The sequence below is a fragment of the Spea bombifrons genome, chromosome 7 (genome assembly GCF_027358695.1).
Source record: "Spea bombifrons isolate aSpeBom1 chromosome 7, aSpeBom1.2.pri, whole genome shotgun sequence".
Lineage (NCBI taxonomy): Eukaryota > Metazoa > Chordata > Amphibia > Anura > Pelobatidae > Spea > Spea bombifrons.
This window is the reverse complement of record NC_071093.1, coordinates 33,217,958-33,236,611: the sequence shown is the minus strand read 5'-3', so window position 1 is coordinate 33,236,611 and position 18,654 is coordinate 33,217,958. Positions and strand designations below refer to the sequence as shown.

The 18,654-nt window shown below is 37.1% G+C and overlaps 1 protein-coding gene across 1 annotated transcript in view; it reads right to left on the bottom strand.

The window, feature by feature from the left end:
* Positions 1-873: 873 nt before the first annotated feature.
* The window catches only part of ABCA12 (ATP binding cassette subfamily A member 12), a 48,729-nt gene continuing 30,948 nt past the window's right edge, over positions 874-18,654 (bottom strand). The window contains exons 32-45 of the mRNA XM_053470927.1: positions 17,683-17,734; positions 16,055-16,232; positions 13,352-13,467; positions 13,067-13,238; positions 12,315-12,568; positions 11,178-11,391; positions 10,565-10,674; positions 8,283-8,433; positions 7,756-7,890; positions 7,161-7,264; positions 5,972-6,064; positions 4,135-4,240; positions 2,114-2,251; positions 874-1,512 (exon numbers count right to left, since the gene is read on the bottom strand). Coding sequence (XP_053326902.1) covers positions 1,426-1,512; positions 2,114-2,251; positions 4,135-4,240; positions 5,972-6,064; positions 7,161-7,264; positions 7,756-7,890; positions 8,283-8,433; positions 10,565-10,674; positions 11,178-11,391; positions 12,315-12,568; positions 13,067-13,238; positions 13,352-13,467; positions 16,055-16,232; positions 17,683-17,734 — 1,910 coding nt within the window. The 3' untranslated portion in view covers positions 874-1,425. The remainder of the gene's footprint in view (positions 1,513-2,113; positions 2,252-4,134; positions 4,241-5,971; positions 6,065-7,160; positions 7,265-7,755; positions 7,891-8,282; positions 8,434-10,564; positions 10,675-11,177; positions 11,392-12,314; positions 12,569-13,066; positions 13,239-13,351; positions 13,468-16,054; positions 16,233-17,682; positions 17,735-18,654) is intronic.

Sequence of the window (18,654 nt, the reverse complement as noted above, 5' to 3'; positions counted from 1 at the left end):
CAAGATGGCACAATCAACTTTTATTCATAAGTTAGCAAATTATTAAACTTTGTTACTGCTCGCTTTACAAACCCATAGATCAGCGCACATACATCAACAGTAAGTAAAAAAAACAACAATATGGTGATATATAAAAATATAAGGCACAGATGAAATCAGTTCCTTCTGGTTTTCTGTATATAACGCACAGATGTGGACATCGTCCTCTGATAACTAAGACATTGTGTATAATATTAAACACATCACACATTTGAAAGTAAAACATTAGGAAAAAGTATTTTACTTGGTTTTATGTTGTATTTTGAACACAACATGTAGGATGTTTTTTTTTCTTCAAAAACATAAATCTTATATTCTAAGACATACAGTAGGCTTTGGTGAGATGAGAATGAAAGTTAGGAAGGTTTTCTCTAGATATCAGTCATCTTGATTAATATGGAAACTAGTCGCTTGGATTCAATGAGAGGCTGATTTATGAAACTGTAGACGTGTTTGAACTTTGTTCAATAATCAATTGCTAATAGTAAAAAATCAACATCTTCAAAATTAGATTAAAATAATTTAAAATGAAACGCTACAACTAACTAAACACCACATGTATTCAAATGAATGTAAACTTTTTCCAGACAAGTTAGTATTTAGTTTTTATGGTTCTAGAGAGACATTTTTATATGTTATGATCATTTAATTTGTTGTGTGATTTCTAGAAATATAAAGATAATATAAAAAAGATAATATACATATAGTGTATATATTGTATATAGTGTATATCTACGTTTCAGTGCATTCATGGTGGCACATACACAAAATAAAGAATATGTCAAAGAAAGGAACTACAGTAACTTTTTTAAAGTTATTTTCGTAGGCAAAAAATTGTAAACATTTTCAGTTTTGCATTTTATGCAAAAAAGTAAGAAATGTGATTATCTAAAAATTAGGCTTCAAAAACAACTGATTAGACAAAAATCTCAGTTCCTTGAGTTCTGGCTGTGACTTTTTCACCATCATTTTGATTAGTTTGGACATAGTATAAATCACTTTAATTATATTGTTGTAAGTAAAGTTCTTAGCTTCATAAGTGCACTTTAATTTCGTTAAATTTAGTTCTATACTAGAATGCCAAGTATATCAGTTTCAAGATGACTCTTCTGAATGTATATTTTTCACTTTATTTTACATCAAGTTTCACATGGTAGTTTATAAAGTAATGTCATAACGTCTAAACAACTATATGTCACACATACATGTGCAAATACATTTATATATTGACTTCTTGTCTGACTCGTGACTCAGAAGGCATTTCATAGTGCAGCAGATATGAAATAGTCTTTCAAGGTGACCTTTAATAAAGTGCGTTGACAATAGGGTGCTTGAGCTGATTTTCCCTGAGACTGTTCTCCCAATATGAAACCTTCTGTCACTTGCCTATGTTACGACAACCTGGTCAAACTCTTGGCTGTCTGCACTAGAATTATCCGGACTTGCTTGTGACTGGGCAAAGTTGATAAAAACCTGCGGTTGAAGAGAACATGGAAATGTCAGTGATATCGTTTTTCAAAATCAGACTTATGCAATAAAGTTAACATTTTCATGTCCTTGGTTAAAGCAACAACCATGCATATTTTTAACATTGTTTATTTTGTATTAAAATATAGAACATACCTTTTATTTACTGATTTTACGTAGAATGCTATGTGGCTAAGACCCTCCCGATCCTATACACTGGTATCTATCCAGGTAGTCTATCTATTGAATGCTTCCTGTATACATACATGGGGTTGGAATTGCTAGACACTAAGTTGCAGGTCCGTACTGGTCACCTGACACACAAGGCATTGGACCATAGCGCCCCACACACTCAGCTGCACCTACGTCATCAGGCAGCTGCTGGACCTAAAGTGCCAGGGCTGCCCCACCATCGCCAGTCTGTAGGTGACTGAAGATAGAATTAACATATGAATCTCAGCCCCTTAACTATACATTATGAAAGACTAATCCCAGTTAGATTAGTTATGAAAGGGCCAGCAAATTTATAAAGTATGGTTATTGTGCTGAAATTAAATTGTTCACGTGAGCTCACACATCACACAAGATTATAATGCAGCATCTGTACCTCATCCAGTGTAGTCTGGCTGACTGAAAAGTGAATGACGTTCAAGTTTGCTTTACTGGGTTCCATAACTTCAAATATACCGGCAACTCCCCCTGCAGACACAGGCACATGGTATTCCACCATGGCAAAGTGTTTATCCTGCAAATAAAAAGATAATTATCACTATAAAGCTTTAACTTAAGTACAATGCAATGTTTTTCAGAATGTTGCAGTACAAGCAAGGTAGGTGACCACATGTCCCGATTGTCCTGGAATAAGACATCTGAGTGAAGGAGAGCCTGAGAGTTCAGAAGCCTCTCCTGATAAACTGAGTCCCTCTTTCACACCAAGCTCAGTGCAAGCTTGCAACCAGCACCAGGTATGTGTGTTTGTTGTGTGTTTTTGTCTGGTTGTCACTGTGTTTGTCTGTTTGTCATTGTGTTTGCCTGTTTGTGTGACTGTGTGTAATGTCTGGTAATAGAGAAGCTAGTTCTCCGAATCTGCTCATGCCTAGTAATAGAGGGGTTAACACTCTGAATCTACTCTGTCTGTAATGATTGTATATATATTATTAAATATGAAATCAACATGGTTTCCAAGGCTTCCTAATAATTAATATATAATAGTAAATGTGAATCAGTGTGTATGCAACATATATAGATATATAAAATGTATTTTATGTGTATGTGATGGTGTGTATATGTGAATCAGTGTGTATGTGTTTATATATATTATAATATGTGCCTCGTCTGCTTCATAGTGTGTCCCTGAATGGCAGGAATAAAATGTGGTCACCCTAAAGCAGGGTCAAGTAAATGTTGGTGCATGTAATTAGTGGGCCCGTTCCTTGGACAGCTACTCTGGAGACTTACGGGAATGGACACAGATGGCAAAAGCAGAAAAACATTAAGGGTGTCTTAAATGTAAATATCATGGGGGTTAAACCGTTATGACGTGCAGGAAATGCAGGGTTTTCATGATCTCAGCTACTCCTGTAATGAAGCACATATGTGCTAGGTGGGGTGCTTAACCCTGAAGTCTGGTGAAAACCTCCAAATATATACCAAATACAAAAAAAGGAAGCCATAAATTCATATTTTGGGGTGCTACTGATATCACCAAGCGATTACCTCGCAAATACTAAACCACCTATTTGATACATGACTATTGGGGGACTCCTTTACACCATATGGCCAGATATTGCATATCCCACCACTCCGTCAAAGTACCATAATATTCGACGGAATGTTCTCGGTGATCATAGCACAGTTACCACTTTGCACCAGACATGCTCTTTACACATAACTCTTACGAGTTAATTTCATACTTATGACAAGCAAATGCATTTTCAGCTGTGAATCATGCATATTTGATTCTCCTTTCATAATCCAGCACTTCATAGACAATTGAACATCATCTGCACAGACATATTATTTACAAAGCAGAAGAGACTCATTTTGCATAAAGAAAACAATAATCTTTTTTCAGAATATGTGCTTTACAGACGGTAATGTAATAGCTGTAATCACCCAGCTGATCTGCCCATCCCAGTCTATCCTTTTACATTCAGTACAACAGAATTTGGACTTTGACTTATTTAATTACGGGATTTCTTTTGTCCATTAGTATGATCCATCAACAGAAAAAGGCATTTGACTAAAACAGTCAAGAAAACAAGATCATAAACAGGGTTTGGGGAAAAATGATGATTACTGCCTTATAACGAATTTAATATTTCACTATATGGGCTGGAAACAAAACTTAAACAAAGCCCATGAGAGGAGTTGCTTTGTGCACATTGACCTCGTACTTTATCTCCCATATATATATTAATTATTATATGGGTAATTTAGTCATGACACTTTAAAATGTAGGACTTATGAGGTAGTCCTCTCACAGAACATGACATGAGGACCTCTGTATTCCCCAAAACATTCAGGCACTGTGCAAGCACATGGATGGAGGAACATCACATCAGAAGTCATGCATTGCCTTGAGTTACTCCTACTGTTATTGAGAAACAAACGTATGATTTCTTTTACCTTCAAGTATGTATTTGGGAAGTGAAAGTGCATAAAGCTAGTAATTGTTTCAACATCGACAGATGAGTCTTTCAAGTGCATCTTCACTGTGAATCCACTTCCAAATCTGAAAACATATCATAAAGGATCATTAGGCTTGATGCATACATGTGTCATTACAGATACTGAACACTTCCTTTTTGTAATTTACATTTTATTAATATAAACACAACAGATATTATAAAGTAACATTATACATAAGACGTTCACTGACGGAAAGCATAACTCGTAAAGGAGAAGGGCTCGAGGACATGTGCATAGACTACGTACTATTTTTTTTCACTGAACTCTGAGTTTGTAGGTCAACTGCACAGTTCATATCACCAACTTATGTGTGGTTTGAAGAATAGCCAACACCAGAGAGAAACCAATGTAAGATATACTGTTAAAGTTGTGAGATCTGTTAAATGTCATCTCATTAATTACACATTGTGTTCTGCAGGGCCTGCTCAGCCAGTCATAAAAAGAGGAGATGCAGTTGATGATTCATAGTTCTTGAACCAGTCCAACACACCAACAAACTAAACTACACTGAGAAGTAGGGGAAAATAAAAAATAAAAATGGAAGAAAGGCGATCATATCAGCATGCAACCCCAAAACAATTTTAACTTGAGGCTGGTACTAATGACTGTGTATCTGGTTAGGACTATGTCTGGTTTGACCCTTTATCAAAAACACAGTTTGTGATGGTTACGTTATAAGGTATCGTATATATAATTGTACGTATGTTGGTCCTCTAACCATTCCACATGTTACCAATCTCAACAACATAGATTCGGAGATACCCATGCTTATTTCACATGCATGAATGTATACCACATGTCCATGTGTCCTGAGTTCCACCATCTGAAAATGCAATTTTTACATTAAGCTAAGCAAGCAGCACTATAGATCAGATTCATCACAGCCCATGGTTTCATATATTATGTCAACCTGTACTTGAGCTCAAGGGAGGATTAATGAACTGGCTGCACCAAGCTCACAGTGAGATTTGAGGCGGTATACAGCAAATTGCTTTTTTGCTATTTATATCCAAAAGTTAGGGTGACCAATGCTTTCCTCTTTAGCTGTCTTTAGAAAGCAACTTTAGTTTATTCTCTTAGGCTGCAAATATATTGAACAATCATTCCTGGTTGTCACTACCTAATTTTTGGTTTATCTCTTATACCAATAAAAAGGGAAAACTGGGCTTTAAAGGCTTCAAGGCTTTAAAATTCTAATACCCTAACAGGAGTTCACAGCAGAGTCTATGACTGGAAGTTCCTTTTTGGGGGTCTTTCTTCCACTTAGATTTCTATGGATATCGGCATGGATTCTTTGCTGTAAGCCCCATCTGTTATTGCCTGTTGAATACACACAGAGCAGTTTCTGTATATACAAAAATTACGAGGAGAAATTCTGAATGTGGAATGATCTTGAAAAGAGAACGAGTTTTACTGCTTTAAATTTAGAACCTTGCTCTAAAACGGCTTTTTAATTCATAACCCATATGTGACATACCTTCCAACAGTTTTCAGTGGACGGCCCCTGCCATGCGTCCTTTAAAGGCAAGCCCTTTCCCTCCTCACTTCTCAACACAGGTGTGCTGATTTGGAACCCTGATTTGTTGGATTTGTATCAAAATCCTTTATTTATAGATGAGGGTTTCCAAGGCTTTTAATTTAATTAACCGACATATACTGTATGTGGTGCATTGCATAACAATTCAGCAATTCTGGCTTTGCTCTCACCAGGTGACGCAAAGTCACGGCAAACAAGTTGTTATAATGTAACAGTATTTCCATCGAGGTATCTCACCTGCTCTTTATATGTTGCAAGGAGCCAATGCACTGAAACTTGCCCCTCACCATGATTGCCAGTCTGGTGCAAAGAGCTTCACATTCCTCCATGCTGGAAACAGAAAGAAGTTTATCAAATCAACCAATTCTCTCAATTGTTTAAAATGACACTTTGATGCCTAGCACATTGGGTTGTCTTCTCTAAATGGTGGATCAATCTCTCACACAAGGTGAGACTAAATGTTGGACATGGCACCAGTAGTTGTCCCCCAATAAATTGTGCATGTATAAGATAGTGACAAAACTACACTACTACTACTACAAATCATCGACAGGAAAACTCAGCATATGATGGCTGGGGTGTTTAATTTGAATAATTTCCATTTTAAAATGCTGGAACTAACTCCTTTTTGTAAGCTTTTTACTGACATTTGCTTAACTAGTCAAGACATAAGAAGCAACGCTTAATTGAATATTTTGATTTATTGGCACAGGACTACAATGCTTCTCTGCCTTTCTTTTCAATTTCTATAGCTTGACACTTGCACCTCAATATGTCATCTTGTAGAAGGGAGCACAGGGATTTTATACTATGCACAAAACACAGAGAAAACTAAGACATGTGCAATCATTATGTGATGGAATCACGGCACTAAATCAAAATAGCTGCTGCTCTGATTTATTGCCAATTGTTTATACTCTACTATTTTCTCGGAGGAGGCATCATCTATGCAACCCTAGATCTTTAATTTCAGATTCTGGAAAGGCTTGTAGGTGATAAAACTGAAATCAGGAGATTAAGTGGCAGGGAGATGAAGCTGGATCTACACAGTATAGGATGGTGAACAAAAGGCAAAGAAAAAATATCAGATTTTAAGGTTTCAACAAATGTACTAACAAGATTATGACTAGATCTCAGGACAAGGTTAAGACCCAACAAACTGCTTTTATATTATAATTAAGTATTTATTCATATCACCCCACGAACATCTCATATTTCTGACATCCAGAATCTTTATGTGAGGGTGACACTTTAAATTGTATTAACCAGAAAATGTTACAGACATAAGCTACAGTCTGGATTTTCAGTAGTGTCACTATATGGCCATGGAAGCACATACGGTATATATATTATTTTCTACTATTTGTACTACTTAAAATAACCTATGATAATTTATTAATTATTATTAGTTTACACTATGTCTCACCTGTGAGATGTCAGCACCACTGCACACCTATCCTTGACCTCTTCTGAGATGATCTTCCAAAGATGTCTCTTTGTTTTGGGGTCCATTCCTGAGCTAGGCTCATCCTACATTAAACAAGAAAACAAACAAGTAAACACCAAGAAATAATTTCTTCGAGGTTAGAATGAAATGTTTTGGGGCCTCAGAACCAATTTTGGTGAGGACTGCTTTTCCAACACAATGCAAATGTATTTTCTCTTGTACCAAAAAAAGGTTAGGTAAACTTGCTGAGATCTGGACATTATGTGATTATGTGAACTACACTGTTCTTTTGGGATGCGGACTTCCTTGCACACTTGTTCCTAGAGGCATAACATCTTTATTCCAGTGATGAGACCTACAAAGGCCAACGCATACATCTGGGGTTGTTGGTTCCCTCATGTACAAAACCAACTAGGTTGATAAGAGTTGTGGACTCTAGATACACAATGTGCGTAATAATATTGTCTGAAACAATCCGACTGCCTTCCAGCACAATGGGTCAGGAGACTTGTGACCTCTTTAGCAGCACATAGATATTAACATGGACAATGATATTAGGAAATGTTCTATTTACCAGAAGAAGAATAGAAGGCCTTCCAATAAGTGCCAGGGCTGTAGAAAGTTTCCTCCTTGTGCCACAGCTATAATTGGCAGTAATTCTGTCTTTGTATTGTAATAGATGCAGTTTGCAAAGAAGTTTGTGGCACGCCTATGAATCAGAACAAATGGTAAACAAGCCCAATTGTGAAAAAGACAAGTATTGATAACAGGATAACAACCCCAAATAAAACATAAATATAGTGTAACTGTCTGTAGACACTTGAAACACACTTGGAACAAGTGTGTACATCATAAATCCCCTAGATAATGTATAAAGCATAAAAACTGCTTTGTATGATGTCATTTGTAATCAAAAAATATTGACTACATTGCTATATAGCATCACTGCATTATTATATAAGGTACTTGGGCAGTCCATGAGCCATTAACAAGGCCTTGTGGACAATACCTGGCACATAGATTTATAGTTCACTAGTACTTGATTTAGACAATACTACTGGCATATGTTTTGCTATATAGTCAACTTGCTGGTATGCTTACAGATTTGATCTTTTCATCTGGGATTCCATGTATTCGCGCATAATAATATAGGTGTTCTTCTCCAGTCATTAGCTCATCCAGTGCATCTTCTTGAGGGCAGTACCCAAATGCAGACCAGTCTGTGTTAAAGCCCAAAACATTCACCAGATTCCTGTGTAGTGCAACAGAGCCAGTGAGAATAGTGTCAGCTTATGGCGTATAAAGAGTTTGCTCTATTATAAGTTAGGACCAGTGTTCCCTCTAAGCTGTGCGCTTGTGCGCGCGCACATAGCTTTTTTAGAGAGCGCACATGTCCAAAAATTGTGCGCACAACAGTTTTTCCCAAAAAAAGAAAAAAATAATAATTTTTTTGAAACTTTATGCGGCGCGGATATTGTGCGCACAAAATTTTTGCTCTGTGAAACTTTTTGCACAAGAGAAATTTTCTGCGCACGCCAACTAAGAAAAATTAGATGGAACATTGGTTAGGACTCCAGAAATTTGCTGTTATCTGGGGTGTTAGATATTATATTACCACTTTGCTATTATGCACTGGGAAGTACAAATTAACCCTTGTTACAACATTAAACAAAGAACCTTTAACCACTGAAAACATCTGACAGGCACTCCTCCCTCCTTGCCATGCATATGATGATGTTGGTTACGGATCAGTAAAACAATTAGTAATTGTTTCTTCGTGCCACTGACAGGTGGATACATATAATGTTTTTAATCCATGCTGTATTTACTGTACTTGGTGCCATCTGCTCAGCAATGAGGACAGCAATGATTATTCTCTTGGATTATCCTTTGGTACCGTGTACTTGTTCCTCTCTATACATGACCTTGGCCAGCTTGAGTCTGATCTTGTTTGACTCCTTGCCATCTGTTTTCCCCAGACTCTAGTGCTGTCTGCCAGTTTTTCCCCAGACTACATTGCTGTCTGCCCATTTTCCCCAGACTACGTTGCCATCTACTAGTTTTACCCAGACTCCATTGCCATCTACTAGTTTTGCCCAGACTCTGTTGCCATCTGCCAGTTTTCCCCAGACTCTGCTGCCAGTTTCACCAGTCTGCTGCAGTCCCGCAGTTTCCCCAGCCTGGTGCCTAGAACACGTTGTTACCAGTCCTGTTCCTATAGATGGCACCTAAGAAGAGGCCTAAGGCTGCTACAGACAGCCATCTGCAACTAGGCTCATCTGATCCACACACCAGATTTTAAGCCTGAATCCGTCCCTACACGGAGAATCCCATTTTACACTTTACTCACAGTTGTGACAGTGAGATGCCTAAGGTGCTGGCCTTGGTCAGGCCTAGAGCAGCATCCAACATAAATACATCTCTGATGACACAGCTCTCAGTTTCAATACCACCATATTTATTGAGAATCCACTACTGTATGTTGGCTAAATGACAGCTTGGGCAAAAATTTGTGGCCCTGAACTGTCAGATTGAATGAAACAGTGCTCTAACGGAGCAACTATACATTCAAAGGGGATTTAAATGCCAAAAAAAACCTGGAGCGTTTCCTGACAGTAACCTAATCATTGCTAGGGAATACCTTTCGTGTGGCAATGACTTGTAGGGCCTCTACTGTCATAATACCTCATTGACTGATCACACATTGGTAAAAGAAAGAACGTTAAGAGAGAAGAAAGAGTAAAATTAAAGAAAGCTGGAATGAAAAGAAAAGGGTTGAAAAAATAGAGAGGAAAGATGTTTAAAAGAGAAGGAAAAAAAAGAAAAATGGAGAAAGAGAAAAAAAGAAAGAACCAATGAAGAGAAAAAGAGGGAGAGAGAAATAGATAATGAGAGGAAAGAGAGTAAGGGCAAAACAAAAAGAGCAACAGAGAGAGAAAACAGAAGGAGGCAGAAGAAAGAAAGACAGAAGAAAAAATGCACAATATGTGTTGTCTGCATCTATCGTTTAGAATGTTCTAAGGCAGCTGCGTCTCTGTTCTGTAGAACGAGGGCATCTGGTAATGCGGAATTTGACTCCAATAAAATAGAACAATAGTATATAAGTTCCTAGTGATTATGTTTAGAAAAGCAAGGACAAAGAAAATACATAAAAGAAGGTAGGTAAGGATATCATAGGTGAGTCGAGGTAGGAAGGGAGAGAAGAAGGAGAGAAGAAAGTGAGAAGGAAGAGTCGGCGAGAGATTGAACAGGGGAAAGAGAGGAGAGGGAAAGAAAAGACGGGCAGAGAGATCTGGAGAGAGGGAAGGTAGAGAAAGGGGAGAAAGGCAGAATAGGGAATGCTAACAGGATACCAGTTTGATAAAGATAGATTTGCAACTTACCCAGTTTGGTCTCTGACTTGTATATTTCCTTTGGAGGGAATGATATCCCCCGTCAACATTTTAAAGGTAGTTGTTTTTCCAGCACCGTTCACCCCAAGAAGACCAAAACACTTGCATGATTCAAAAGAGACAAATTGCCATTAAGTTATGGTACCTGAGATCATGTGGAAACTTGAAATCACATCTGTTTCATAAATTCTAAGTTGATGGCTAATGTTTCAATCTGTGATAAAATTCAAAATGAGAAACTTCTCCAAATAATTCTGTCTTTAGATTTTGTAGAATTGATTACAGATTTAAGTTTACATTTTTTAAAACATTTTCTCCATAATGTGATGGTTAAATATTTGGGGGAAAATCACATATAAGTAGGAAGTCTTTTGAATGAATAAACATCATGCTGTTTATAAATTCATTTGTATTAATTTTTTGTTCAGTTTGAATTTTATTGCAGTTTGGTGTTGAATGCACTAAATATAACATCACTTTGGGATAGTGCCACAAAGATATCTCTGAATTCTGAATTCTAACTAGAACCCTGCTGATTTGGATATGTGGTTTACTCAACCACCCAATACATAAAGTATGGATGAGTACACTATGGCATCCTTACCTCTCCAGGTGGAATTCCCAAGCTCATATTATTGACAGCAATTGTCTTTTTATTCACTTGATAAAAGACCTTGGTGAGACCTTGGAGCTGTAGTAGATCTCCTTCTGCTCTGTGAGATTCCACCCGTTCTCTCTCTGTCTTAACATCCTCATCTTCATCAAGATTTCTCGCTACTATGTCATAACCCTTCAGACATGTTTTTTTAAAGAAGCTCCTGAAACCAAAGAAAATTATATATCATAACGGCCACTGTTATCAAACCACAACCAGCGCTGTCCTTTGCATAGAGCAAAACTGTCCAGCTGCTACACATGTCTTGCTGTAGCAAATGTTATGCAACCCTGTAGTACAATGGCTGACAGACAATGTGAGCTGCATGGAGGAAGGGGTTCATACAATGAGAGCTGGGGTAGAGCTAGAGGTAAAGCTGTATGATTGGGAGAGAGGAAAACCTGGCAGAGGGAAAGGAGAAGAGTCAGTGTGTGAATACAGTATGTATGTGTAAGAGTGTGTGTGTATGTTAGGGTATGCTTGTTAGCAGAGTATTTGTCAGAGTGTGTGCATATGTTAGTGTATGCTATTAAAATGTGTTTGTGAGTTGACCCAGTTAGAATGTGTGTCAGAATATTGATTAGAGTGTATGCTAGTGTATGATCTTTGCATGAGTGTGTGTCAGCATGTGGTGTAAGAAGGTGAGGGGTGAGCCCAGGGTTAGTGGAGCATAAGATGCGGGAGAGAAGACGAGAGTATATGTATATGTGTTAGTTATGGTGTTAAAGTGAATCTGTGTGTTAGTTCATGGTGTTAGATTAAGTGGTGCCTCCCGTACAGCTGCACAGCACACTGTAGAGGAATTGACCTTTGAGTACTCATGCAGGCTCCCTATGGTATGCATGTCACCACTTTGATACAAGGAGGGAAATTTCAAGCATGAAAGCACCGGTAAGTTGAAAAGCTGTTTGGTAATGTTTTGGGCAAATAATTATTATTATTATATATATATATGAATTTGAGAAAAGTCACAGTGATTACTTGATGTTCCCAGTGAGGGGCCTCACAAAAGTCAAGTATCTGTATGAAAAAGTAAATGCTTCAGCTAAATGTTCATCTCTTTTGTTGACTGTATACATTACGTACTTTATACTGAAAATTATCCCTTCGTTGATAAGGAGTCGTAACGCTAGGAAGAACGTTCCTTCAATGGCCATGGCAGCTAACATCCAACCTAAAATATCCATTTTGAAGATATCATTTTTCTCAGTATTCCCATATAAGGACAGTTGATTCTGGATAGCCTGCTCTTGGGACAGCTGTATCAGCCCATACCCGAAGCAGAACTGAGGGAAAATCTTAAAGGCGTTCATGAGAGCGTTATATGTTTGATTCAGACTCTAGAAAAACAAAAGATATAAGTAATTTAAATACCATTTTGATCTCAAAAACAATTTTTTACATGGAAATCAGGTAAATTATTTACTTTGAAACATTATTTGTTATTGTTGTAACATTTTCTGTCAGCAAGGTTTAGGCCCTTCTCTTCAGATGAAGGTTAACAATGCCATTGTAGAGATCATCAAATGGATCTCCAACTGTGCTAATGAACCTTTTCAACTAACAAAAAAAATAGTTGTGTGAAAAGTACACCCTCTTTGAATTCTATGGTTTTACATATAAGAACCATCTGTTCCTTATTAGGTCTAAAAGTTAGGCAAAGACAACCTTGAGATATTACACCATGTCATAATTTATTTAACAAAAATAAAGCCAAAATGGAGAAGCTGTGAAAAACTAAATACACCTTAGTCAGTTTTCCAAGCCCCATTCCACATTGCTATTTTGATCACTAGGACCATTTTTTCCCGGTTAATGTTTCACTGCGTTGAAAATACCTGATAGTTTGCGTTAGAAGTACCCGTCTGCTGTGTGAGAAGGTAAACTATAGATGTTGAAATGATTGAATTGATGCCGATGAACAAGTTGATGCCAACATACACAATGAAAGCCATGCCTGGGTTCTTGAAGGCACCTGCTACTAGGTACATCCATGCAAATGTCGCATAACTAGAGACAAGAGAAAACAAGTCAGTCAACATAGACAACTGGTGTGGAAATATGCAATGTAATAACAGCAATAGCCAACAGAAGCCAATTGTTCAACAGAGATAACCACTTACCCAAACAGGATGAATAATAAAGAGACAGCTCCTAAATTAGGATAGTTATAGAAGGCTGGCAGTTGAAATGCCGCTATCATGGCGATAGAAAGTGCCACGGGAATAAAGTATAGTATCTAAAAAAAAAAAAAACAACAAAGAAATATTTATGTTATAATATATGCAGCACAAAATGTAATATTTGAATATTCACTGTACTGTATGTCAAGGTATGTTTTGCCAAAATAGACAGCATTTACCAGACAGACGTAGGGCCACTATCTCATACCAAAAAAGAAAAAACAATCTAATAATCTTTTATCCAATATCAGTAGAATTAGGATTTTGGATTATTGGTATTAAATATATTTCATAATCCACTTTATCAGCTATATAAAAAAAGCAGATCCTCGCATTGATATGAGCAGTGAAGAAGGAGTTGGGTAGAGTGATAATGTGATGCGATGTATGTATTCCATAACACTGGACAAACATACAGCTTTTGTGTTGCTACACAAGAACTTTGTGTGAATGTAAATATTAATGAGAGCTAAGTCTCTCTTGTGTGGTGGGTTGTGCTATATCCTCTTTGGTAGAGATTACAACTTTCTAAATTAATTCCTTACCTCTAATATTTACTTTCATTCTCAGGGTATTAGCATTATTCATGTTTTCAAAACCCTGTTCTGCAAGTGACTTAATGCTTGTCTGGTGCCGCAGAAATAAAATATAAGGATTTATCACTGGTATATCTAGTTAGATGCAGGTTTCTTTAGGTAAACTGGGGCAATAGCACATCTGTTTTCTAGGCAGTTTGGGTAACAATTTTGATGTTGGGAAAGGCTGCTTTCTTACCATAGACTCAAGGGGTTAAATACACAATAATTCATTGTGGGGTAATATTTGATGCAGTATTTAAGCCCTGCTTTTATACATGAGCCGTTTGCATGCAAATGCTTTTTATTAGAATGAGGACTGCGTCTCTGTTTTTATTATGTTGGGTTTATTTTAATGTTGCAAAGAGGCACGGTTTGCAGTTTTGCTTTTCCACTTAATAAACGAATGATAAATGACAAGGACATGTTCTTCAAAGGTTTTCTTAGTAGTATGCCTTCTCGCTGAAAAATCCAAGGTTAGGCATGGATTTGAGATCTGGCTGGGCGGATTAGGGTTAATGATGTGTAAGCGACAGTCACTGTACCACAGCCAGTTTGAGAGACTGTAGAAAAATGAACAAAGGCTTAGGCTACATTTATTAACCATTCTTTAGGTATTTTTGTTAAGTAGAAACTTCAGTAGGGGGGGGGATTAAAGAGCTCCAACGTACGGAATGATAATTGACGTAAGGCCCTAAAATTTGTACTATGATCAGCGAGCTGTCTCTCTTATGCTATATTTCTTTTGTATTCTAATCATGGAAAGTGCTGCAAAGATTTAAAGGGATATGACACTGTATCAAATATATATGGAGAATGTTCTTATTTTTAGATGTGTATAGTAAGGTGACTGTAGTATAATATAGTGACAGTGGCTTCAAATAAACGTGGAAAGTACGTAAGAACTTACGTCAAGAAATTGATACAGCTCAACATAGAGTTTTACATGTTGTTTATCATCTTCAACGTAATCAGCATAGCTACACTCATTTATTAAAACTACTTATAGCTTGTGCTTTTTGTTTGGCAATCAAGTGTAATTGTTCTGGGGATACTTCGTTTTAAATGTTAACCCAATGGAAGCTGAGATCCATATCTGAGAGATACCTAATCGATTCCTTGTCCTAGGGTCATTCCCATTCACCTCACCCCACACTAGAAATTCTGCCCCAACCAGCTTAACAGCAATTTATAAATAGGGGAATGATTACTTAATGAGGAGGAATAATCATGCAGATCCTGACACTAAAGTTAAAATAACTTTCTGATGGTCTACACAAAATGTGGGTTTTCAAAAAATAAAAAATATAAAATATATATGTAAATTTAATATGTAAATATAGTTACATGTTACAAGGTACATAATTATGCTCTCCAATAAAACACAAAATAAAACACAGCTATTTTTGTTTTACCAGATCTCTCAGTTTAACACTAAAGCCAAGCAACAAGTTAATTAGCAATGTTAAAATTACACACTTTACAGGTAAAGGTGGGTAGGATTTAAGCAAGAACCTAAAAAACATTTCTGCAATTTAGAGCTCCATCTGGTGGAACCTTTACATTTTGCAACTATTTGGTCAACTGTTCTGTGAGGAGTCATAGTTTTGAGCATCGGTACCAGAATGTTTTGTTTTAGGTAGAATTGTTCTGTGACACATTGACAGAACAAAAAAGGTCAATATTAGGAAGCGTCTTTGGTTACCCTACACAAAATTCTGGTACACTGTAAAGTACAAAGAGCAGTAGGAATAGACAAGTGAACTGGGGTGGAGAAGGATGGTACACAAACTGTTGGGAAGGCAGTCAATGTGTTAAGATTGGTGGAGGAGTAGCAGCATGAGGTGTGCAATGACAACTGAGAGGAAAGAGTGGATGATGAAATCTAATGTATACAGGTACCGATGACTTCCACAAACCTTGTAATGGACACAGGTCTGGCTACTAACTGGTCCACTGTTTTGAAATTTGATAAACCATATAACATTATAAAGAAACCTTGAATCCGAAGATTGCACATTAATATGATTATTAACAAGAATTATAAACCACTAGGAAGGAAATTTACCAGGTCATAGAAGAAATTTGTGAGCCAGTAGATGACTTCTCCAACACCAGCAATGTGCTGAAGCCTTTTTGAACCATTGTGATGCTCCTTGACTACGTAGGTGGCAAAGCTTGCAGTGGTGATGGAGTAACCCGCCAGGATGGAGAGAGCTACCAAACTATTCACCAAGGTAATGGACCTAGATTGGAAAAAAATGAGTTTCACATCAGAGGTGGGAGAACGTCCTAGCAGATGGGAGCAGTAGAATTCTAGAGTTCTTGCGTGTCTGAGCTATTACTTATGAATAAAACCACTGTGAAGGCTGCTACACAGTTGTTAAAAAGATAAATAAGACTGCCTGGAAAACCAGACAGGTAAATACATCTTCTGCATTACTGCGGCACGGCTCTTAAATTATGAGTGTGACCATAATACACAGAAACGAATTAGGCTCTAAGAGAAAGAAGAATTTCTAGAGATGTGAATATTGAAGCAGCACAGGAATACATAAAACAGCAATATGTTTAGTGAACTTTGCTGCAAGCTTTGGTTTGAAGTGGAAAACTACCTTAGTCACTGTCACACAGATGTATTGTTATTTCTCTTTGTTTTGTTGATGAATCCTAGATATTTAGTGTTAGCAATTATTTTCAATGCAGAGTAGCATATCTACAAGGGCTAAATTGTAGGGTTGGACTTTAAATCCAAAGGGCTACACTGTATATTCCATTACTCCACACCATCAGTGAAAACCAGAGACGTTTAGGGGGATCAGGTAACAGATCAGAAACACAGGTCTCCTGCTCCCTCTGGTGAGCACCTGTCCTATCTCTTACTTCCCTGTATTTAACTCCTGTACTTATTGCTTATCTTACCACCGGCCCTGTGCTGGAAAATTCCTAATTCTATTTTTTTTTTTATTTCCATTTACCACTTAATTTGATGTAACAAGTCCTTGGCTGTGCACTAATTGGCTAAGCATTGATTTGCAATGCTCTTGAGAGTTTATCTAAACAGTTCTCTAAAATGTGCCTGTTTGGAAGCTGGTGCTAAATACAAGTTGGATACTATTGTGGGAAATAGATATGAAAGCTCATCATCTTATATTAGGTTAGCTTTGGTTCTGGACATGTTCAGAATTATATTGAACAAAGACACATACAGGACTACAAAATTATTGGATTAACTATTATGATGTTTGTTTTTTTTAAAAAAAAACCTTGCTTTTAGAACCCTTACTAGCGTGGGTGCATCAAGAGATTCTATGTAAATATGTTGATAGAAAAACAGGTACTTTGAGTATTATTTATTTATATCTATGCACTTTAAACATGAAGAGCGATACCACAAGAGATGCACCAGAAATAGTCATGCATCGGTAATTCACAAGGTATATGTCCAGGTACTAAAATGTGAAATGTTAGGCGAATTACTAAATATCCAACAATGAAAAAAAACTTGATCTTGCATAGTAAACTATGGAGAGGACTTCAGGTTTGTATGGTACGCTACAGCAAGACTTAAGAACAAGCAGTTTTTTCAGTCAGTCAGACTTTATCAGTATACCAATGATTACCAGATGAGCAATGACATGAAATAACACATAGTAATTACTTCCGAATCGTAAATGTATAATAAAGATCTCTTACGTGGTTGCCAGTGGCACCGAGCCTGGGAGAGGTTTGTTTGAGACAAAAATCCCTGTACAAACAGAACATAGCATTAATGTTTACAAGTCATTAATACATAGCAGTCTGTTTTAACTTGTTAAAGTGGAAGCATTTCTTTTATAAATAAGACGATATATAAATATTTAAATGGTGCACTTGGCCAACCCTTCTTCTAATACAAGTAGGTTGTGAGACAGATATCTTAATTCTGCCCTGTCTTAGTTCCAACTTCACTGTAACATTTTTCCCACTTAATGTACCGTCTAAGAACTTTCTACGTGAGTAAAATACCTTTGATACCCAAACTACACAAATACAACAAGGAGACATTGATAAGAGGAACTCAGCCAAGCCTATAAAATATGGCCTTCTAGTTTCTGTTTATAACTTCTGGTAATACTGGAGAGAAAAAAGGTGGATAAATGTAGCTGATCTTATAAACAACAGTATTACTACATCTCGTTATATTTTCCAATCACTATTGTGCTTCAGATTCATCTCTCTACTATGTTTTTAACATCAGACTGCTTTGTGGCTGCTGCACACCATGACCTATCTCTACACATTTCAGGTGTCCAAATCAGGACAGCGTGACAATGCCCAGAAATCAACACAGTCCTGAGAGAAATAGGATGGTCATTTTAGAAATATTCAATTTGAGAAAGACAAATATAAGATTACAAATGACAAGGAGGTGATGGGGCCAGGACCTCTCTCTCATTCAACTGTGCTTCAAGCCAAGGATGGACCCATGTTGAGTTTTGTTCCTATACCTGTTGTTCCTGTGGTCTGAGTTTGGATAATTACATTGATTACAGAAGTATATCTGTAAAATGACTAGGTAGTCCCATGGCAACACAGAAGCTAAACACGAGTATCTTGAGAAGGTCTATTTTTTATTACAGACATTGTAATGAACATCAAACTCTAAAGCATCATCCATCAGCCAGC